Genomic DNA, 22943 nt, shown 5'->3' with positions numbered 1-22943 from the left:
GCTATGCTGGCTCACCTCCCTAATGAGAACCTGTGTACTTATTATTTGCACAATGATTGATGAAGATTCTCTGCCTCTGTAATGCCAATTTCCGTATAAACAGGTTTCTTTCCCTCCAAAGAAACATGGCTATATTCTAAGCTAAAAGTTCTACATTAATTCCCTAAATTTTATGGATTAGGAGGGTGAGTTTTCTTACTCTCGTACTCTACCCCGTAGAATCTTTACTACCCAGACAAATTTCAGAATGAATTTATAAGGAGACACCAACGGAGAGAAAACCTTTATTTGCATAACAACAAACATGGGTGAAGTAAGAAGAGGCATATGAAAACAAGATTAAGGTGGAAGAATCCTTGGTGGGAGGAGAGGAGGAGAAAGCAGAGGCACTCTTGTAGCCATAAACGCATTTCCTTGTTGGCATCTGGACTGCTCCCTCCTCGTGCTCCACTGAGACTTCTCTTTGCTTGGCTCATAGTCTCACTGCTGGCCCTGCTTCCTTGTCTCACAGTCCCAGAGTGCTCCCTCCCCAAACCCGATGGAGGAGCGCAGCTTCATACCCTATTGTGTGGGACAGCAGCTACTCAGAAGGTGTTACTTGGATTTTTTGCAGCTGTTAGTGATTCTGACACCCTTGGACCTCCAGGAGTAGCTCCTCCTGCCACGAGAGGACTCTGGCTTTTCTAATAAGGAAGGTTCTGGCCAATCAGTCCAAGAAAGGCCCGGATTCTCTTCCAAGGTGTTGTCTCTGCAGAAATGTTCCTCAGGGTGGAAGGTGCTGCTGCAGCAAGGGATGTCCCCTGAGTTTTCAGGTATGTAGTCTGTGGTGAGAGAAAGGCAGGAGAGGAAAACTCAAGCCTCTGCTTCTCCCAGGCACAGGTCCTTAAGCTCCTCTCTAGCTACTTTCCTTCCAAAGTCAAAGGCACCAACTATTAATCCCCCTCTGGTGGGATGTCTTCCTCCTTTCCCAGGCACCACAAGTCCCTACAGCCCCCTCCTTGCTCTGAGGCCGGCCCATCCCTCCAGCCTCACCTGTGGCTGCAGCAGGTGAACACTCCTCACACTCCCATTTCTTACTGTTAGATCTAAGAGAGGAGCAGTCCCTGTGGGTTCCGTGGGATCCGCATGTAGCACACAGAATGAGGCACCACCTCCTAGAGGAAGAGCCCAGGAAGGGTTGTGGAGACATACAGAACACCAACTGCCATGCTTGGATGTTTGCTATGGGCCAGGCATTTTTTACAGCACATTTTACCCAAGATGAATGTATGGCTCAGAGAGGATGAGTGCTGATCCCAGAAGCCTGCCATCAGTCGTAACCCCTTGAAAGGTAGATTAGGAAAGGAATTGGCTCTGAATGTCTCTCCACTGGGCACAAGGTGAAGCGGACCTTGCAGGGGAGACGTGTTCACGTGCACACAAGTGAGTCAGGGGCTGGTCAAGAATGAGACTTAGCAATCGTGTTTATCCTAAGGTCTGCATACAAGAGTGAATTTCTTACTTCTAGTAACTGTGCCAAGGTCTAACTCCAAGATAGCACTGATGAGAGCTCTTTCTAGCCAGAAGCCTTCCCCTACCCTTCATCCTCAAAGCTGTCTCTGCCTTGTTCATACAGACAGATGGGGGCATCACAGTGCTGATAGCGCTGATATAAGTCTGAGAAAGCCCCTGGCTCGAGTTCCCAGGCAGCATCTCTGCAGTGGGAGAAGAAACAGTGAATAAGAACATAATGGGTTGGTGAAACTTTTGTCCATCAGGGAGGAGTTAGGAAGAACCCAAGCTAAGCATAGCAAGAGTTCAGTAGGCTGCCTGAACACTTCCAACAAGGCTGGCCAAGTGGCCTGGCAGTGGGAGAGGGTTGAAGCAGGATGAATGGAACATGCATGCAGGTTCCTTAGTTCCACTCTGGAATCCAATAACTCAACCCCCCAGGGAATTCTGATTCCCCAAATGCCCTTTTCAGCAACAAGCACCCCATTCCCCCGCAAACTTCTTCCCCCTCCCTTCTGTTTTGATAATTGAAAAGCACTCCCTCCTCCCCTTCCTTCTTATCAGTGCCTCTGCTGCTCTCATTCTCTGAACTATCCTCTCACTCACCTCCTCTCTAGAAATCTAGGCAACCCACTCCCTGGCTCAGTTCCTGCTTTGGGGTTCCCACTACCTGTCTGGAATATGAATTCCCATTCTCAGCATTTCTTGAGGAAACTCTTTTCGATTGTTACACTGTGGACATTTGAAGAAATGCTTTGCTGATGTGTGGGCATATTTCTGTAAGAGAAACAGGGAAGAGCTCTGTGTTTGTAAAAACCCTTTGACTACCTTCTTTCCCCTCCCACCCTCACCCCTACAAAGAGGATGTTGCTAAGAGAGTTTGAGGGTACAGGAAAAGGAGTTTGGGTGGGCTAGGGTGAGGGCTGCAAATCCAGGTGTCAGACCTGGGACCAAAGTACTTTCAAGAGAATTCCCAGGAGTGCCTCAGCTGTCATCTCTGACCATGGGGCTCGGCAGTACTGAGTAGGGGTCAGCTACCTGGATACATGTTTCCTTTTTCTTTCATCCCAGGAAGTGAGGCTGACATAGAGGCTCCTCAGCTCATTCTGGGATGAGCCCATTTGCTCTAGCAATGCTGAAGATTTTGCTTATTCTAAATCTTATCATGTGTGAGGTCCTATAGGCCAGGAATGACCACAGACTGGACTGACTTTCCTCTAACTGCCTGAAACCAGCCCTCAATACAGGCCTCCAGCATGGAGCACCAAAGCTGAGGCACACCTGAGCATTCCCAGGGTTCTCTGGTTCCAGGCAGAGAACTAGGGCAATGGTGGAAGGGACCCAGGGCGGAAAAAGCCCCACCTGTATGCACTTGCGGTGGTAGATGGCTTGACTACAACACGGGCTCTGGATGTTCTCAACACTCTGTTGGGATAAGTCTTCACAACATAAGATGCAGCTTTCCTCCCCCACATTCCCATGTTGGATGTTCTGTGTTGGGCGATGTTTGTCACAAAATGATCTGTGGCAGGTAAACAGACTTGGTTTCTGGTTTGTCATTGATGTAGTTTCCCAATGGCCCGCTCTAGGAGGGGCAGCCAGGCACCCAGGCTGGTGCCCAGTGAACCTCCACACTCATGGGGAAGAGGAGAGGCAGAGTGAAGAACCGCCACATGCCTTCTCATGGCTGCTCACCTACTGAGCAAAGTTCCCAGGACTGTCTCCATAGCCTCTCGTTCCTGAAAGCCCCACTTAGTGCTGAGCAGCTGTCTAAGAACCCCAGCTGTTTGTAATTTAAGGAGGGGGCAGGAAGCAAGAAGAAACCCCTGTGAAATCTCCAAGTCAAGACACTGTTTCTTATTACTGAATGGAGGGACAGATTCACTGGTGAATCAAAACAGGCCTGCTTGTGAGAACTGGACTCTGATTTCATTAGTGGCTGAATAATAAGTTGCAAAAAGGAAGCCAGACTTTTCCCTTCCCTCACTCACTTGTACTCTCCAAAAAATTGTGAAAGGCAACCCCTTTCTTGGCCACAAGGCAGATGGAAGTTTCTGAGGCACTGATCCTTCTGGCAGTTGATAGCAGCTCCCTTTTTCTTGCACACAAAGCAGATCTGCAAATGAGTTCCCAGACAGTGCTCAGGACCCCAAGAAATGCAAACAGACACAGTGTAGCACATCTTTCTATTAAATGGAAGTTTTGTGAAATAATAGCCATTCCCTATCCTCAGTGGTCCTGAATGCTCTGGGGCACCCGGAAGCTGAGCTTCAAGCAGCACTGAGTTGTTTCCTATTTTCTCAAGATGTTTCTCCCTCTTCTCACTTAGGACACCCATACCCCAGAGGAATATGGGACTTAAGGACTAGTTGGAAAATCCAAGAGTCCTTTGACGTCTAAACTAGGAAGTAGGGAAGAGAACAGAAACAGGAATGATGGGTGAGGTATGAAAAGAGGCCTACCCCAAGGTCCTCATTTCAAGGGATTCTAACCTTCCTAGAAGCCCGGGCTGCCTCCTTTTTGATGTCTTCAGGCAGGAATCCATGGAAACCTCTGTTGGACTGGCCCCTCTGAGGCAGCTTACTAGATAAGATCTGGGGGGGCAGTAGAACCAGGCTGTTAACAATGATGATCAGTGAAACAGTGCAGTGAGGTGAGGAGAAGGACAGGGTAAGAGAGCTAAAGAATAGAGCTTGGGCCGGGTGCGGTGGCTCATGCCTGTAATCCCGGCACTTTGGGAGGCCGAGGCGGGCGGATCACGAGGTCAGGAGATGGAGACCATCCTGGCTAACACGGTGAAACCCCATCTCTACTAAAAATACAAAAATATTAGCCGGGTGTGGTGGCACGCACCTGTAGTCCCAGCTACTCAGGAGGCTGAGGCAGGAGAATGGCGTGAACCCGAGAGGGTGGAGCTTGCAGTGAGCCGAGATCGTGCCACTGCACTCCAGCCTGGGCCACAGAACAAGACTCTGTCTCAAAAAAAAAAAAAAAAAAGAACAGAGCTTGGTGGAATATATATGCATTGACAGGGTAATTTATTTAATGAAGGCTTACATGGCACCAACCATGTGTTGAGTACTCTAAGTGGTTTCAAATATTAACTCATTGAGTCCTCCCAACAGCCCTAGGAGGTAGGTACTATTATTGTCCTCATTTTATAGAAGAGATGATGCGACCTGCTCAAGGCCACAGAACTCTGGAACCTGGACTCTTACTTTTGCTCTAGGCTGCCTCTCACTTACTGAGGGCTGCTATTGTGTGCTGGGACTTTGGGGGAAACATTTCCTTTGTATTTACTCATTTTATGCTTACAATCCTTGGCCAGGCACGGTGGCTCACACCTGTAATCCTAGCACTTTGGGAAGCCGAGGAGGGCTGACCATCTGAGGTCAGGAGTTCGAGACCAGCCTGGCCAACATGGTGAAACCCTGTCTCTACTAAAAATACAAAAACTAGGGCATGGTGGTGCACGCCTGTAATCCCAGCTACTCGGGAGGCTGAGGCAGGAGAATCGCTTGAACCCGGGAGGCGGAGGTTGAAGTGAGCCAAGATCACGCGACTGCACTCTAGCCTGGGCGACAGAGCAAGACTCCGTCTCAAAAAAAAAAAAAAAAAATTCCTGTAATGGCAGATGCTATTATGACGCTCATCTTACAGAGGAGGCACTGAGGTGCAGTGTGGCAAGTGACACTGCCTCCCAGGGTTATAGGACAAGGAGGAGCAGAGCTGGCTATTCACACCCAGGCCCATGGAATCCCCATTCTTACCCTTCCTGCTGCATCACCTCTTAGTACAGAGAAAATACTCTTCTCAGAGTAATACAGGAAGAAAAACAGGGTTTTAATATCTCTTGATTGTTGTTGTTCTGTATTATGGGGGAAGGAATTGAACTTTTGAAACACATATTTTAAAACTAATTATCTCAGGGCTTTGGGATGAGTGATTTGTTTTCTTCATATTTTTAAGTATCATTCATGTTTTCTGCAATAAGCATGTATTGATTTAATAAATTAGCTACTAAAAAGAAAAAACTATATCTATATGTTCTATACAGAAAGATCTCCAAAATATATATGATGGAAAAAAGCCAAGATACAAAGCACTCTGTATAATGTTTAATTTTTATGTAAAAAATGTATATGCTTGTAAATGCATCAAAATTATAACTAAGCCCTGACACCTGATAGGACTTACAAGAAAGGAAAATCACAGACCAATCTTTCTCATGAGCACAGATATAAAAATCAAAACAGATGCAAACTGAATCCGGCACCATATAAAAAGGACAATACATCATGACCAAGTAGAGTTTATACCAAGAATGCAAGACTAGTTTAACATTAGAGCATTTAGTTGATATAACAAACTACATTAACAAAATTAAAGAGAAAAATCAAGATAATCTCAATAAATACAGGAAAAGTGAGAAAATTCGACACCCATTCATGATACTCTGGGCAAACTATATATGAATAAAAGGGATCTTCAACCTGATAAAAACATCTATGAAAAAAACCTAGAGCTAACATACTTTAATAGTGAAAAACTAGATGCTGTCCCCTGATGTTGGGAACAAGACAAGGATAACAACTCACACCACTTCTATTCAATGTTAGGTTAAAGGTCCTAGCCAATACAACAAGGCAAGAAGAAATAAAAGGCAAAGATTGAGAGAAAGAAGTAGAACTGTCTTTATTCACACATGACATGGTTATGTGCATAGGGAATCCTGTGTACACAAGGCATTTACAACAAAATAAAAAAACAACTAATCAAACTCAATTTAACAAGATTACAGGATACAAATCAATATACAAAAATAAAATGCATTTCTATATACCAGCAATAAACTTAAAAATGAAATAAAAATACTATTTACAATAGCATAACCACAGAATATTTAGGAATACATTTAACAAAAGATGTACAAGACTTTGTCACCAAAACAACAAAACATTGCTGAGATATATTTTAAAAGACCCAAATAAGTGGAAAAATATACCATGTCCATGGATTGGAAGGTTCAATATTTTTTGTCAATTCTTCCCAAATTGACCTATAAATTCAATGCAATCCCAATCACAATCCCAGTAGACTTTTTTTTTAAAGAAAAATTGACAAGCTTAATATAAACTTTATAAAGAAAGGACCTGATAGTCAAAACAATCTTGGAAAAGATTGTAGAACTTAACAATACTGAATTTCAATACACTATAAAGCCACAATAATCAAGACAGTGGGGACTTGTGTAAGAATAGATACATAGATCAATGACATAAATAGATTATCCAGATCCACAGATATATGGTCAATTGATTTTGACAAAGGCACCAAGGCAATTCTATGGGTAGGCAAAGATTTCTTGCAACACACAAAAAGCACTGACCATAAAAGAAAAAATGGATAAACTGGGCTCCATTACAATTACAAACTTGTTCTTTGAAAGACACCATTAAGAAAATGAAAAGGCAAGCCAAAGACTAGGAAGAAAATATTCTCAATACATATATTTGAAAAAGAATTTGTATCCGAAATATATAAGCAATTCCTACAACTCAATAATAAAACCACTCAATTTTTTTTTTTTTTTTTTGAGACGGAGTCTTGCACTGTCGCCCAGGCTGGAGTGCAGTGGCGTGATCTCGGCTCACTGCAAGCTCCACTTCCTGGGTTCACGCCATTCTCCTGCCTCAGCCTCCCGAGTAGCTGGGACTACAGGCACCTGCCACCATGCCCGGCTAATTTTTTTATTTTTAGTAGACACAGGGTTTCACCGTGTTAGCCAGGATGGTCTCCATCTCCTGACCTCTTGATCTGCTCGCCTCGGCCTCCCAAAGTTCTGGGATTACAGGCGTGAGCCACTGTGCCCGACCACCACTCAATGTTTTTAAATGGGTAAAAATATTTGTACAGATACTTAAACGAAAATATGTGGGCCGGGCCAGGCGCGGTGGCTCACGCCTGTAATCCCAGCACTTTGGGAGGCCGAGGTGGGCAGATCACGAGGTCAAGAGATCGAGACCATCCTGGCTAACACGGTGAAACCCTGTCTCTACTAAAAATATAAAAATTAGCCACGCGTGGTGACAGGCACCTGTAGTCCCAGCTACTTGGGAGGCTGATGCAGGAGAATTGCTCCAACCCGGGAGGTGGAGGCTGCAGTGAGCCAAGATCATACCACTGCACTCCAGCCTGGGCGACAGAGCGAGACTCCATCTCAAAAAAAAAAAAAAAACAAAAAACCAAAGAAAATATGTGAATGGCCAATATGCACATGAAAAGAAGCTTTAGTCATCAGAAAAATGGAAATTAAAACGACAATGAAATACCAATACACACCCAGTAGAATGGCTAAAATTAAGAACACTGACAAAACAAAGTTCTGGCAAGAATACTGTGCAACTGGAATTCTTATAAATTGCTGGTAGGAGTGTAAGCTGGTACAACCGCTTTGGACAGTGATGTGGCAACCTCACATAAAGTTAAATATCTAATTAGCATACAACTAGTAATTCCACTTCTAGGCATCTGCACAAGAGAAGTGAAAGCACATGTTCACAAAAAGACTTGTACATGAATGCTTAAAGTAGCTTTATTCATAATAGTCCTCAAATGGAAACAATTCAGATGTTCATCAACAGGTGAACAGATAAGCAAATAGTAACTTATTCATGCAACCGAATACTACCAAGTAATAAAAAGGCACAAGCTATGAATGCATGCAACAACATGGATGAATCTCCAAAACACTGTGTTGGGAGAAAAAAGCCAGATACAAAAGATTATAAACTATATGATTTCACTTATATGAAGTGAAAGAATAGCCAAAAATAATCCATAGATCAGAACAGTGATTACATATAGTGGGATTGACTGGAAAAGGAGGCAGGAGGGAACCTTCTGGGGTGATGAAAATATTACCTATTTTGATTGGGGTGGTGGTTACATGGGGACATACATTTATCAAAACTTATCAAACTGGACCCTTAAAATTAGTGAATTTTGTTCAAGACCAGCCTGGCTAACACGGTGAAACCCGTCTCTACTAAAAATACAAAATTAGCCAGGCATGGTGGTAGGTGTCTGTAATCCCAGCTACTTGGGAGGCTGAGGCAGGAGAATCACTTGAACCAGGGAGGCAGAGGTTGCAGTGAGCCGGGATCACGCCACTGCACTCCAGCCTGGGCAAGAGAGTGAGACTCCGTTCTCAAAAAAAGAAAAAAATTGGTGATTTTTACAGTATGGAAGTTATACCTAATAAAAAAATACTGGGAAAAAGCAATTGGAAGGATGTTACAACTTTGACAGCATTTGTTTCTGGGGAGAGGGAGAAGGATTGGGAACATTGTTTAGGGAAGAGACTTTTTTACTGAACTTACTTTATACTGTCAGGATTTTATACCAGACACATATATTTTTCTTTTTTTGAGGCAAGGTCTTCCTCTATCACCCAGGCTGGAGTGTGGTGGTGTGATCACTGCTCACTGCAGCCTCCACTTCCAGGGTTCAAGCGATCCTCTTGCCTCAGCCTCCGGAGTGGCATTTGTCACTATGCCCAGCTTTTTTTTTTTTTTTTTTTTTTAATTTTTTTGTAGAGACAAGGTTGCCCAGGCTGGTCTTGAACTCCTGGGTTCAAGAGATCCTCCTGCCTCGGCCTCCCAGAGTGCTGGGATTACAGGCATGAGCCACTGCACCCAGCCTAAAAATAGATTTTAAAACAAAAAAGCTATTAAGAAAAATAAAAAAACAAGGCTGTGGATATGAGGATGAATGTAACAGAGAACAGTCAGTACACCAAAAGCCACAGGATATTCAAAGCAAAGGAGGCCTCATACTCACAAGACAGAAATAATGCACGCTGATATTTTCTTTCTGAAGAAATTCCCCTAATTTTTCGGGATCCCCAGGTTCTCGAAGGCATAGCCAGCAAACTGGAAGAGAGGACACTCAGAATTTGGCTCAAATTGACCATTAAGAATGGAAGAGAAGGGTGAGAATGTAACCATTCCTCTAAGTCAGGAAGGAGTAGAATACTAGGAAAAGGGTCATTTTGGCAAGGAGGAAGGTTGGGATGAGGTCTTATGTGGTATCAATTAGGCTGTCACATAATTCTGGTTACAATGAAAAAGTTGGCCACAACTGCTCACTTCACTTTTTTTTGGTTTTGTTTTGTTCTAAAGTGACTTTAATAACTTGTTTCTTGAACTTCAGACATGGTAATTTAAAATGGCAGTTCCTGAGTCCTCAAGATCTTAGAGAATCTAGGAAGGAAGTAGGGCTGGGAGAGAGAGAAGAAGCAAGTATACTGCCCCACACAGGTGGCCTTCTTTGCTGAGGGCTGGAGGCAGTGGGTGAACACAAGCTCCAGTCTTTCTTACCAGGCCCTGAAGACAGTTTCCTCTGGGTTACCCTCCTAGTCTTGGCAGATTTTCTATACAAGAGAAATAAGAAGCACGAGGTGTTCTTTGGGGATCTTGTTGATAACCTTTTTAACATTTCCCTTAAAATGCCATTCATGGGTCTGATGAAGGACCAACATATCTAAAGCCTAAGACATCAGCTTCTTTTCATATTTCACATATATATGTTTTTGAGACAGAGTCTTGCTCTGTTGCCCAGGCTGGAGGGCAGTGGCGCGATCTCAGCTTACTGCAACCTCCGCCTCCTGGGTTCAAGCAACTCTCCTGCCTCAGCCTCCCGAGGAGCTGGGATTACAGGCGCCTGTCACCACGCCCAGCTAATTTCTATATTTTTAGTAGAGACAGGGTTTCACCATGTTGGCCAGGCTGGTCTTGAACTCCTGACCTCAGGTGATCCACCCGCCTCGGCCTCCCAAAGTGCTGACATTACAGGCATGAGCCACTGCACGTGGCCATATTTCATATTTTTTTTAAGTGCAAAACATACTCACTGAGTTATTTGAGGGCAGGAACCGGATTGTAAGCATCTTTCTCTCCCCAGTGCCTGTACTGCCTATGTTGACTGAATGAATGCAAGAGCAAACCCTCTTTTACTTTTTTACTGTTTCTTCTGCCAACTACTCTGAATCTCAGGTGGTACCACCTTTACAAAGCATACTGAAATGAACCAAAATTGATAAAAGTATTTCCTGTTGCGAGGCACTATTCTTGGCACTTTACATGTATTGGCTCAATTAATCTACAGTAGCTCAATGAATCTACAGAACACTCTAAAAAGTACAGGCCATTATTATGTACATTTTCCAGATGAGGAAACTGAGGCATAAAGAAATGTAGTGCCTTCTGTCACAGTTGTCGGCAACTGGCAGAGCTAGGATATGAATTTGGGTAGTAAGGTTCCAGAGTCAGCACTTTGCTACTAGGGACAGCACTGGTAAGACAGGCATGACAGCTCCCAGCTCCGTGTGTGCTTCCACACTGTCCAACCTCAACCCCCAAGACTACGACAAAGGGGGCAAAAAGTGCAGCCTATACCACAGGCCATTGGACAATTTCTCCCAAATTCCCTATGTCAACTACTTCTACCTCAATCTTTGGCATTCCTTCTTTTCTTTTACAGTCTTCATTCGGTGCTGTCTCTCTCTCCTCTCTTGAATTCTTCTATACTATTGTGAGGACAATACAGGCTCTTCCAGCTATAAATATAAATGGGGTTTGGTAAGCAATTTAATTCTGTATTTGGTTATCAAGTTCCCCAGGGTCAAGGCAATGGTGCACTTCACCTCCCAACCCATGTGATGGAATAAAAGGGACTGTTCTAGGTACTTGACATGTGTTAACTCACAAACACGCCATGCAGTAGGTACCATTATTATCCCCATTTTCAAGATGGGGGACTGAGGCACAGAGAGGTTTAAGTATCCTGCCCAAGCTAAGAGTTAGTAAGTGATATAGATGGGATCTGAACTCAAGTAGCCTGGCTCCAGAGGCCAACACTAACTCTCATGTTATACTGCTATCACACAGTAGCAAAAGAACTTAGAACCATTACTTGACCTAGCTAAATGGTTGTTTCTTTGTGCCTACAAAAAAATACGTGAAGTAGCACCCAGGAAAAAAAGGCTCCTTTTGCACCTAAGTATGGGTGCCTTAATTCTACCCAGTGGAAGCTAGATAAGGTAGCTTTTTCCTAAGCAAAGGAGCCTGTGAGATTTGGGCTGCCTAAAAGCAAGAACTCCCTCTAGTGAGAGACAAGAGGTAACACTGACAAACACCCCCTAGGCTCTATCACTTTTTTTTTTTTTTCCAGACAGGGTCTCTCATTGTTGCCCAGGCTGGAGTGCAGTGGGTGAGTGCATGAAAGTGCCACTTTCCTAGGCTCAGATGATCTTCCTGACTCAGCCTCCCAAGTAGCTGGGACCACAGGTGCCATGCCACCACACCAGCTAATTTTTTGTAGAGACGGGGTTTTGCCATGTTGCCCAGACTGGTCTTCAACTCCTGGGCTCCAGTGATCCTCCCGCCTCAGCCTCCCAAAGTGCTGGGATTACAGGCGTGAGCCACCAGGCCTGACCTCTCCTATCAATTCTTTTCACCTAGGCTCAGGTGGCCACTGAGATATGGTCTGTACCCAACCTTTGTCTCCATCTGAGCCGAGTACAATAGCCAAAAGTGCAGAAGGTACCTTGTCTCCTATTTCCAATGTCAGCCAACTCCGGCTGTTACCTGTTTTCATTAGTAAACAAACTGTAAAACAAATGTACAGTTTCACTGGTTAACGGGGAGATCCCTGAAAGTGAACGGGAACGAAAGAAAATCCACCGCTGTGAAGCAAGGACTGTCTAGTCAGGGGAGAGGAGAAGGACAGCATTTCTTAGAAGGAGCGCTGGGTGAATCAGGTCACTCCAGAGACACTCCAGTATCCATGGCCTCCAATCACGGCTGGAGATCGGGAATATCTTCAGGGACTTTAAACTATTCTGCATGAATAAGGACGACTGAGGAAATTACTGTTCAAGAAACCAAAGCCACCCTGCCCTCCCCTTCTTTGTGCTTGTTCTGTCTCCTCCTCTAACCCAGGAGTTGCAGAAGCAATGACATCTGATGGCTTCTTCCTTAAGGAAAACACTGGACAGGCTGGAAGAGGAGAGAGAAGGGCATGTCCTGACCTTGCTATTCCCACAGGGGTCCACGTGAGCGGACTGCGGAGCAGTTCCCAGTTACTGGGGCTACCCCGACCATCCAGCAATAGACATAAAACCTTGAAACTTCAGTTCTTTGCATCGCTGGGCCAAGACGTTCCTTGAGTAGGATTCTGTGCACACACTGCTAGTTACAAGACGTCACGATCTTCAAAACATCTGAGGGGTGGCGTTGCAAATGAGGCTTCCACAAGCTGCCAGGCAGTGGCCTCCTAACCCGGCGGACGCCCCTCGAAACGATTATCAAGTTGTTTCACTGGACAGGTGCTGGGTAAAAGCTTGTTGAGAAAATAAAAAACAAATAAACGTGTTCCACCCGCCGCCGCAAGAATGATTTATCTGTAAAATACGTGTCGGTGTGGTCACAACCGTTCCCAGGAGGTTAACAGCCGGAGAAGGGGCTTAAGGAGCATCCCGCGGATGCCAGACCAGGCTCATGTCGCGCCTGCCGGGCGGCCAGTGCAGGGCCGGGCCGAGGTCGCCTCCGCCGCTCCTCCTCGCGGTAGCTCACCGGCCGCCGCTCCCGGCCAGAGCCACCCTCCCAGCTGTCTCTGAGGGCGCCGCTGTACTGGAGCTTTAGTCGTTGACACAGGCCGTGGTAGCTACCTCCGGGCGGCCGCCCTGCGCGGTGACTGCGCCGGCGAAGACTGCGAGCGCGCAAACGGAGGCGGGTCACGCGGACTATGACCCTCGGGAATCGAGGCGACGCCTACCGTTAGTAGAAACCGACCGCTAACGGCCGCGCGCTAACGGCCGCGCGCCCCGCCCATCCCCTCCTCTCGCGCCTCAGCGCCCAACACCCGCCCCTGCCCCTTCCGTTCGCCGCCCCGCCCCGTCCCTCCTCTCCCACCATCCGCGCCCAGCCCCGCCCAGCCCCGCCTTTTCCCCTAGCCTGCCCCGCCCCTCCTCTCGCCCCACCCGCGCCCAGCACTTCCCGGCCCCGCCTTTTCCCCTCGCCCGCCCCGCCCCTCCTCTCGCAGCACCCGGGCCTAGTACTGCCCGGCCCCGCCCCTTCCCCTCGCCCGTCCCGCCCCTCCTCTCGAGCCTCAGCGCTCAGCATCGCCCGGACCCCCTCTTCCCTTCGCCCGCCTCGTCCCGCCCCTCCCCTTCGCCCCCGTCCCGCCCCGCCCCTCCCCTCCCCTTCGCCCCCGTCCCGCCCCGCCCCTCCCCTTCGCCCCCGCCCCTCCCCTTCGCCCCCGTCCCTCCGCGCGTGCGCGTTCGCCTTCGAGCGCATGCCCGCATCTGCTGTCCGACAGGCGGAAGACGAGCCCAGAGGCGGAGCAGGGCCGTCGCGCCTTGGTGACGTCTGCCGCCGGCGCGGGCGGGTGACGCGACTGGGCCCGTTGTCTGTGTGTGGGACTGAGGGGCCCCGGGGGCGGTGGGGGCTCCCGGTGGGGGCAGCGGTGGGGCTGGAGGGCCTGGACATGGCGCTGAGGGGCCGCCCCGCGGGAAGATGAATAAGGGCTGGCTGGAGCTGGAGAGCGACCCAGGTGAGGAGGGGACCGGGAGGGCCAGGGGCTGGAGAGGCCGGATGGGCCCGGGACGCGCCTGCCTGACCATCACCCCCTCCTCTTGTCGCCCCACCCAGGCCTCTTCACCCTGCTCGTGGAAGATTTCGGTAAGAGCCTTTTCTCCCTGCCGGACCAGGGCTGTGGCGGCCCACCCCTGCGCCCTCACTCATCAGGGGCTGTCCTTCCCTACTGCTTTCCTTTCCTCATCGCAGGTGTCAAAGGGGTGCAAGTGGAGGAGATCTACGACCTTCAGAGCAAATGTCAGGGGTGAGTGGCTGTACACCAGGGCTGCCCCTTACACCCAGAGTGCTGGGGAAGGTCCCAGAGAACAGGGCCCCTTAGGGAAGACAGTGCCAGGAACCCTACGTTGTAAAATCTCACAGAAAGAAGCAGCCTTGCTCTCTGAGTGCCCGCTCCTGATCAAACTGATACTTTCTTTTCTCCCAAACTTTCCTTAGCGCTTCCCTTTTTGTAGCAGCCCCCTCCCCACCCCTAAGCATCCTTTGGTTCAGCTGCTTTCCTGGCCTTGCAGCGGGAAGACCCCGGTCACACAATGCCTTTTGTGCAGTTGTGTAATGTATTAACTTTAGTGTGCCCATGTGTGCTTGGCTTTAATCCTGACACAAAGTGATCCTGTATTGATTGGTTGGGGTGACAAGGCCCCTCCTGGGTGCCCACACTTAGAGTCTTTTCCCAGTGGTCCTGCAGAATAGATGTGTAAGAGAGTAGCAACAGTAGCAACCGTGACTGAACCAAGAAGTCTACTTTAATTTCCTGGAACAAAAGAGACTGGTGTGGGTGTTCATTTGCTTTCCTGACTGCATTGGGGCCCACAAGTGAGAAGGAGTGCCTCAGTTCCTCATCAGAGTTTTTGTTCTTGTCTTACTTTGTGTTCCTACCCTGTCCCATCCTTGGCCCTCAGTTCCAGCTTTTCTTCTCTTACCCAGAACCGTAGACTTCATAAGGAGACTGGGTGGACTCCTGGAGCATCACAGTCAGAGGCTTATGCTTTGCTTTGCCTGTGGCAGGCCTTTGGTGTGTGAGGGCACAAGGCCACTTCAGACACAGTGTTGGGAAGAAGCCAGGGGAGAGGGGGGATCACAGCAAGGACACCTGAGTGATGACGCAGTGCAAAGGATTAATGGGAGAAAGAAGGGAATGCTGATTGTCTTCTCCCCTTTGGCTGATTTGGCTCTGCCCCTTACTTCCCCCAGCCCTGTATATGGATTTATCTTCCTGTTCAAATGGATCGAAGAGCGCCGGTCCCGGCGAAAGGTCTCTACCTTGGTGGATGATACGTCCGTGATTGATGATGATATTGTGAATAACATGTTCTTTGCCCACCAGGTCTGCTGGACTCTGTGCTTTGTTTGGAGGGTGGGATGCTGCCATGTTTTTGCTTGGGAAGTGGAAATGGAGGAAGACAGGAGGAGGAGATAGGCAGATTCTAGGGGTGGTAGCTACAGAAATCCTCTGGCAGAAGGAACTGAACTCTTAATTCATTAAAGGGAACAGCTTTAGAGCAGGAGGGTGTCTGAGTCCACTCTCTGTGTCCTCAGATATCCAGTGGGTATTTGGTAGGTGCTTGTTAAATGAATAAACATTAGGCAAAGATGAAAGGAGCTGAGAAGGGGAGTTGTCCAGATATGACTGACCTGCTCTGGATCCCCATTCTTGATGTATATGGGCTTGGGGCTTGCAGTGAGGGGTGCTGTGTATGGGTGACTATTCTTGGTTTCACAGCTGATACCCAACTCTTGTGCAACTCATGCCTTGCTGAGCGTGCTCCTGAACTGCAGCAACGTGGACCTGGGACCCACCCTGAGTCGCATGAAGGACTTCACCAAGGGTTTCAGCCCTGAGGTAGGCTGCAGTGCCTTCATCCTGGCTCACAGCCAACTGGGCAGATCTGACCCTGAGGGCCACTGGGAATGCTACCACATGATATTGGGTACTATTAGGCTGTTTCTTTTTCAAATGATTGTTTATGTTACATTTGACTCTTAAATAAATTGTGTAAGGCCATTGTTTTTAGATGCAGTTGCGGGGAAAGGACACAGGCCTAGGGAGGGAGGAGAGTTTCCTTAAGTCACACCATGTCAGAACCTTCTCTGTCAGGACTTTTCCTCTCAGGCCATTTTGCTTCCTAGTGTCCACTAATTACCATGCAAGGCCAGCACAGTCCATCTCTTTGGGGCTCCAGAGCTCTTTTCTGCCCCCACCAGCCTTTTAAGAAAGTTCGTCTGTGTTCCTTCCGATTCCTGGAATGCCTCCAGGCTGCTCTCTGAAGCTTTGCCTTCCACCCATAGTCCTACCTGAGGAGAAATTATTCTGATACGGCCTTATTTTCTTCCCCGTAGAGCAAAGGATATGCGATTGGCAATGCCCCGGAGTTGGCCAAGGCCCATAATAGCCATGCCAGGTGTGTGGGAGCTGTGGGAGCTGATGTGGGGTGCGAGTAGGGGGAGTATCATTTTTTGGGCCCTGACTCTGTTTTTCCCCAGGCCCGAGCCACGCCACCTCCCTGAGAAGCAGAATGGCCTTAGTGCAGTGCGGACCATGGAGGCGTTCCACTTTGTCAGCTATGTGCCTATCACAGGCCGGCTCTTTGAGCTGGATGGGCTGAAGGTCTACCCCATTGACCATGGTAGGCACCATGAGCTGGAGGCCTGTTGGGTGTCTCTGCCTACCTCCTAGGGAGCTGGGGCTCAGGGCCCTCTGGTATGTGGGACCCAGTGGCAGGGGTTGTCGGTACCGACACCCGGCTCTGGCTGGGGTTTCACCCTACACCATATTGCCCGACCAGCTCCTGATTCCCTGGCTCAACTGCTCTTCTCTGTCTTCCTTCCCACTCCTGGCCTGCCCAAACTCAGGGTTTCCTTCTCGCTGATTCCTTGTCTTGGTCTCCACTAGGGCCCTGGGGGGAGGACGAGGAGTGGACAGACAAGGCCCGGCGGGTCATCATGGAGCGTATCGGCCTCGCCACTGCAGGGTAAGGGCCCTGTGCCTGCCCTGTTCTACTCTCTGGAGCTGTACCTACTTTGGGAGGGACAGAGAGTATCCAGGTGATTTGTAAATTGCAAGGCCATATGGTGAATCTGGCAAGATCAGGCTTAGATCATGGGCTCTCAACTTGTTGTCTTATTTCCTGCCTGGGCTGCCTGTGGCCTGCTCCTGGGTGGGCTGGGGGAGGGGCAGGCCTCAGTGGAGCCTTAGGCAGCCCAGGTCTGCTGGTTCACTTCCAGATAGGCCCCTCATACAGCTTGTTGGAAGGTACCAGCTCAGGTGCCTGGCATGTATGGCTAGTCGCTGCCTGCCTGTTGGGGTGGGGCCTATACTTACAGCTGCAGGTGTGACTGCAGGGAGCCCTGCCAGGATATCTGCCTCAACCTGATGGCGGGGCCGGGGCGGGAGCTGCTCTCACGGCTGCGGCTGTGACTGCAGGGAGCCCTACCACGACATCCGCTTCAACCTGATGGCAGTGGTGCCCGACCGCAGGATCAAGTATGAGGCCAGGCTGCATGTGCTGAAGGTGAACCGTCAGACAGTACTAGAGGCTCTGCAGCAGGTAGGTGCCCTTTCTTCCTGGCCTCTGCCCAGCCCAACCCTCCCTGCATTCCTCCTCCCTTCCCCCACAGCATTTGTCTCTGATTCGTGAACATACTCTCTTGTAGATCTGGGCTTCAGCTAACCACGTCTTTTCTTTGCCCCCATTGTGGGAAAGGTGGGACTTGGAGTGGGGAGGGAGAATAGCTTCTAAAAGGAAGTTTGGGTTTGGGTGTTTTATTTCCCTGTGAGTGAATGCGTAGAGCCAAGGCCATTATTCCTTTAGGTCCTCAGCCCTTAGCTATTTAAGGTAGAAGCCCGGGTCTACCCTTTCTCCTCTGAGCCCTGGATTCTGTTGTTAGCTGATAAGAGTAACACAGCCAGAGCTGATTCAGACCCACAAGTCTCAAGAGTCACAGCTGCCTGAGGAGTCCAAGTCAGCCAGCAACAAGTCCCCGCTGGTGCTGGAAGCAAACAGGGCCCCTGCAGCCTCTGAGGGCAACCACACAGGTACTGGGGGGTTTGGGACCTCTTGTGGACCTCAGAGCCACCCCCTAATGTCTGACATGGGAGGCCTAAGCAGGGAAAGTCTTTTTCTGGGGATGTCCTTGGGCAGTGTTCTTCCCCCGTCAGAAGGTAGAGGGAGAGCAGTCCTTCCCTAAAGAAAGGCACCTGTAAAGGGCCGCTGTTACCACAGGCCCCTGGGCCCTTCTCTGTAATGTACACTCCCTTTCTTGTTTTGTCTAGAGGCGTTTTTTTTTTTTTTTTTCCTGCTTCTTTTTTCCCATCTCATTCTTTGCCCTGTCTCATTGCGGGATCATGACTTAGAGCTTGCTGACTCCCATTGCACCAGCTGGCTGGGCTGTTCTTCTCTGGGAAGTGCTGGTTCACAGGGCCGGGGAGACTGTGAGCTTTTCTTGGAGATCCTACTGGAGGTCCTGCCTGTGTTCTTGCCCTGTCTCAGATGGTGCAGAGGAGGCGGCTGGTTCATGCGCACAAGCCCCATCCCACAGCCCTCCCAACAAACCCAAGCTGGTGGTGAAGCCTCCAGGCAGCAGCCTCAATGGGGTTCCCCCCAACCCCACTCCCATTGTCCAGCGGCTGCCGGCCTTTCTAGACAATCACAATTATGCCAAGTCCCCCATGCAGGTAAGCTGGGAGCACCCTTGCAGGATTCTCTACTTGATTCTCTTGAGAGGCTGCAACAGGCAATTTTCCCATGTGGTTCCTTGGTGTTCATCCTTGGCATGGCTGGGTCAAGCTGCCTGGGCCTGGGTTGCTAGGTTCCTCTGCCTGATACGAAAAGGCCCCCACAACAGCAGGAGCTTAGGGAGGCAGGGAGAGCTCCTTTGCATTTAATCTAGTTACGTGGCTGTGGGATTAAATGTTTAGGTCACGCTCCTTGGTACAACTTTATGGGTTGGGTTTTACTGGCAAAATAAAGGCATGTGTTTCAGGGCACTCTGTTTCTCTTAAAACCCCTCCGTGGGGTTCTATCCAGTGTAAGTGGGTGGCAGCCTCCCCACAAGCCAAGGACAGGCCATGGAACAGCTGGAGGGGTTCTGCTGACTCAGTCTGGAAAACCATGTTGGCTTTCTCTCTGGCTGTGAGTGTCTAGGCTCAGCCTGGGCCGAGCAGCACTTGTTTGTAACTGCCCTGGTCTTTGTCCCAGGAGGAAGAAGACCTGGCGGCAGGTGTGGGCCGCAGCCGAGTTCCAGTCCGCCCACCCCAGCAGTACTCAGATGACGAGGATGACTATGAGGATGACGAGGAGGATGACGTGCAGAACACCAACTCTGCCCTTAGGTCAGCCCAGCTTTCTAAGGCTACCAGGTTCTAGGTGCTTCAGATCCCATCCTGAATATCTCAGTCTGTGTCTGAGAATGCCCTGCAGCAGATAATGTTGAGCACCTGCGGAGTTTGGGGCCCTGGGGGAGGCTGGCATGATGGGGCTGACCCCAGGTCCCCAGGAAGTTTTTGGTGGGCTGGGGGGTAAGGCTGAGCACATAAGCTTATATCATGTCCTATTGGAAGTGGCCTTTTAGCCAGGCCTTGAAGGATTGGTTGGGGCAGGGATGGAGGAGATGTGGGTGGTGGGGAGGCAGCTTTGCTGGAACACAGGGCATTGGCAAAAGGCCAGGAGTGGGATGGCTGGAATAGAGGAAGTGTCTTTTGAGGACACTTGGCTGCAGCTGTCAGAACTTGATGCCAGGCTTAGCATGGCTAGTTCAAGTTGCTTGGACCAAGTATAAGGAGTTTTAGGGTCAGCCCCTGGAGGTCGGGATGTATTTAAGCCATTCTGGGTACTGCTGGGTATGGTCACCTGGCCCATTCCCTTGCTTCACATCTTCTCGGGCCCCACAGGTATAAGGGGAAGGGAACAGGGAAGCCAGGGGCATTGAGCGGTTCTGCTGATGGGCAACTGTCAGTGCTGCAGCCCAACACCATCAACGTCTTGGCTGAGAAGCTCAAAGAGTCCCAGAAGGACCTCTCAATTCCTCTGTCCATCAAGACTAGCAGCGGGGCTGGGAGTCCGGCTGTGGCAGTGCCCACACACTCGCAGCCCTCACCCACCCCCAGCAATGAGAGTACAGACACGGCCTCTGAGATCGGCAGTGCTTTCAACTCGCCACTGCGCTCGCCTATCCGCTCAGCCAACCCGACGCGGCCCTCCAGCCCTGTTACCTCCCACATCTCCAAGGTGCTTTTTGGAGAGGATGACAGCCTGCTGCGTGTTGACTGCATACGCTACAACCGTGCTGTCCGTGATCTGGGTCCTGTCATCAGCACAGGCCTGCTGCACCTGGCTGAGGATGGGGTGCTGAGTCCCCTGGCGCTGACAGGTGGGCCTTGGACTGGCTCACTGGCCACTTGGTGCACCCAGGAGGGAGGAGGGAAGTGGCCAAGTGACCACAAAGTGTCCTGCACTCTGATGATTTTCTTGTGACCTCTCTTCCCAGAGGGTGGGAAGGGTTCCTCGCCCTCTATCAGACCAATCCAAGGCAGCCAGGGTTCCAGCAGCCCAGTGGAGAAGGAGGTCGTGGAAGCCATGGACAGCAGAGAGAAGACGGGGATGGTGAGGCCTGGCGAGCCCTTGAGTGGGGAGAAATACTCACCCAAGGTGAGCCTCCGTTGTGGTTTTCTCCTTTAATCCTGGCAGAGGGTAAGGCCTGAGCTCCTCCTGCCCAGGTGCCAAGTTCTTGATTGGAACTTTGGTGTGAAGATTGGTGGCTGGAGCCATGTGCCAGAAGACTTTCTGGGTTGGGTGGTGGCAGGGGCCTTGATAGGCATGGACTCGCTGCTCATCCTTGCCTCTAGCTGCCTATTGCTCATGGGGCTTTGTTGCTGGCCCGCCCCCATCAGAGGTGCAATGCTGGGTTTTGGCAGGAGCTGCTGGCACTGCTGAAGTGTGTGGAGGCTGAGATTGCAAACTATGAGGCGTGCCTCAAGGAAGAAGTAGAGAAGAGGAAGAAGTTCAAGGTGGGTGATTTCTCCAGTTGCCTGATCTGGCCTCTCCCGAGGTCCACTGGTGGCTGCTCTGGCAAGATTGGCTCCAGTGCTCTCAGTCTTCTTCTCTCCTACAGATTGATGACCAGAGAAGGACCCACAACTACGATGAGTTCATCTGCACCTTTATCTCCATGCTGGCTCAGGAAGGTGAGGGGATGCGCTGCTATCTTAACTGGAATGCCCTGCTGAGGGTCGTGTCCTTCAGCTCCCCTCCCCTGGCCTCTCCTGAGGCTTGAGCAGACCTTGGGGCACAGGGAGGGCCATGAGAGCCTCAGCTCCTGGCCTGAGGCAGCCAGCACCTGCTCAAGGGTCTCTACCTCTTCGCAGGCATGCTGGCCAACCTAGTGGAGCAGAACATCTCCGTGCGGCGGCGCCAAGGGGTCAGCATCGGCCGGCTCCACAAGCAGCGGAAGCCTGACCGGCGGAAACGCTCTCGCCCCTACAAGGCCAAGCGCCAGTGAGGACTGCTGGCCCTGACTCTGCAGCCCACTCTTGCCGTGTGGCCCTCACCAGGGTCCTTCCCTGCCCCACTTCCCCTTTTCCCAGTATTACTGAATAGTCCCAGCCAGAGAGTCCAGGCCCTGGGAATGGGAGGAACCAGGCCACAATCCTTCCATCGTGCCCTGAGGCCTGACACGGCAGATCAGCCCCGTAGTGCTCAGGAGGCAGCATCTGGAGTTGGGACACAGCAAGGTACTGCAGCTTCCTCCACAGCCGGCTGTGGAGCAGCAGGACCTGGCTCTTCTGCCTGGGCAGCAGAATATATATTTTACCTATCAGAGACATCTATTTTTCTGGGCTCCAACCCAGCATGCCACCATGTTGACATAAGTTCCTACCTGACTATGCTTTCTCTCCTAGGAGCTGTCCTGGTGGGCCCAGGTCCTTGTATCATGCCATGGTCCCAACTACAGGGTCCTAGCTGGGGGCCTGGGTGGGCCCTGGGCTCTGGGCCCTGCTGCTCTAGCCCCAGCCACCAGCCTGTCTCTGTTGTAAGGAAGCCAGGCCTTCTCTCTTCATTCCTCTTAGGAGAGTGCCAAACTCAGGGACCCAGCATTGGGCTGGGTTGGGAGTAGGGTGTCCCAGTGGGGTTGGGGTGAGCAGGCTGCTGGGATCCCATGGCCTGAGCAGAGCATGTGGGAACTGTTCAGTGGCCTGTGAACTGTCTTCCTTGTTCTAGCCAGGCTGTTCAAGACTGCTCTCCATAGCAAGGTTCTAGGGCTCTTCGCCTTCAGTGTTGTGGCCCTAGCTATGGGCCTAAATTGGGCTCTAGGTCTCTGTCCCTGGCGCTTGAGGCTCAGAAGAGCCTCTGTCCAGCCCCTCAGTATTACCATGTCTCCCTCTCAGGGGTAGCAGAGACAGGGTTGCTTATAGGAAGCTGGCACCACTCAGCTCTTCCTGCTACTCCAGTTTCCTCAGCCTCTGCAAGGCACTCAGGGTGGGGGACAGCAGGATCAAGACAACCCGTTGGAGCCCAGGCCCCAACACAGCCCCATGGCCTCTGCCAGATGGCTTTGAAAAAGGTGATCCAAGCAGGCCCCTTTATCTGTACATAGTGACTGAGTGGGGGGTGCTGGCAAGTGTGGTAGCTGCCTCTGGGCTGAGCACAGCTTGACCCCTCTAGCCCCTGTAAATACTGGATCAATGAATGAATAAAACTCTCCTAAGAATCTCCTGAGAAGTGAACCCTCCTGTGGTTGCTGGCCTGAGATATGGAGGCTGGGCTAGACGTGTGTGGTGGGAGGGAGGGCCTTACTAGA

The 22943-nt window shown here is 50.2% G+C and overlaps 2 protein-coding genes and 1 long non-coding RNA gene across 16 annotated transcripts; 1 reads left to right on the top strand and 2 right to left on the bottom strand.

Annotated features, from left to right (window-relative positions):
• Positions 1 to 268: 268 nt before the first annotated feature.
• Positions 269 to 13445, bottom strand: PHF7 (PHD finger protein 7). 10 transcript variants are annotated; one of them, XM_009445447.5, is made up of 12 exons: positions 13128 to 13418; positions 12676 to 12894; positions 11001 to 11110; positions 9873 to 9925; positions 9334 to 9425; positions 3984 to 4085; positions 3483 to 3607; positions 2854 to 3013; positions 2162 to 2268; positions 1578 to 1694; positions 1033 to 1154; positions 269 to 821 (listed from the first exon to the last, which is right to left on the bottom strand). In XM_009445447.5, the coding sequence occupies exons 3-12, from the start codon at positions 11039 to 11041 to the stop codon at positions 595 to 597; spliced, it is 1146 nt and encodes a 381-aa protein (XP_009443722.1). In that variant the 5' UTR covers positions 11042 to 11110; positions 12676 to 12894; positions 13128 to 13418; the 3' UTR covers positions 269 to 594.
• LOC107970654 (uncharacterized) lies at positions 8071 to 8956 on the bottom strand. Its single transcript, XR_001713362.3, has 2 exons — positions 8874 to 8956; positions 8071 to 8243 (listed from the first exon to the last, which is right to left on the bottom strand). It is a non-coding gene; the product is annotated as an uncharacterized LOC107970654 (long non-coding RNA).
• An 82-nt stretch (positions 13446 to 13527) lies between the features above and the next one.
• On the top strand, positions 13528 to 22864 carry BAP1 (BRCA1 associated protein 1). 5 transcript variants are annotated; one of them, XM_016941232.4, is made up of 17 exons: positions 13528 to 14106; positions 14205 to 14234; positions 14340 to 14394; positions 15342 to 15474; positions 15871 to 15990; positions 16488 to 16549; positions 16632 to 16774; positions 17041 to 17119; positions 17572 to 17695; positions 18036 to 18183; positions 18638 to 18822; positions 19346 to 19479; positions 20038 to 20516; positions 20634 to 20794; positions 20992 to 21153; positions 21258 to 21330; positions 21511 to 22864. In XM_016941232.4, the coding sequence occupies exons 1-17, from the start codon at positions 14070 to 14072 to the stop codon at positions 21642 to 21644; spliced, it is 2259 nt and encodes a 752-aa protein (XP_016796721.2). In that variant the 5' UTR covers positions 13528 to 14069; the 3' UTR covers positions 21645 to 22864. The 5 variants fall into 5 exon arrangements, with proteins under 5 accessions (XP_016796721.2, XP_001171970.2, XP_016796724.2 ...); XM_001171970.8 differs by having other exon boundaries at positions 13831 to 14106; positions 21061 to 21153; XM_016941235.3 differs by having other exon boundaries at positions 13908 to 14106; positions 17626 to 17695; positions 21061 to 21153.
• The last annotated feature ends 79 nt before the right edge of the window (positions 22865 to 22943 follow it).

Source organism: Pan troglodytes, chromosome 2 (genome assembly GCF_028858775.2).
Source record: "Pan troglodytes isolate AG18354 chromosome 2, NHGRI_mPanTro3-v2.0_pri, whole genome shotgun sequence".
Taxonomy (NCBI): domain Eukaryota; kingdom Metazoa; phylum Chordata; class Mammalia; order Primates; family Hominidae; genus Pan; species Pan troglodytes.
Note: the sequence above shows the minus strand (reverse complement) of the source record. Positions and strands in the feature narration are given on the sequence as shown.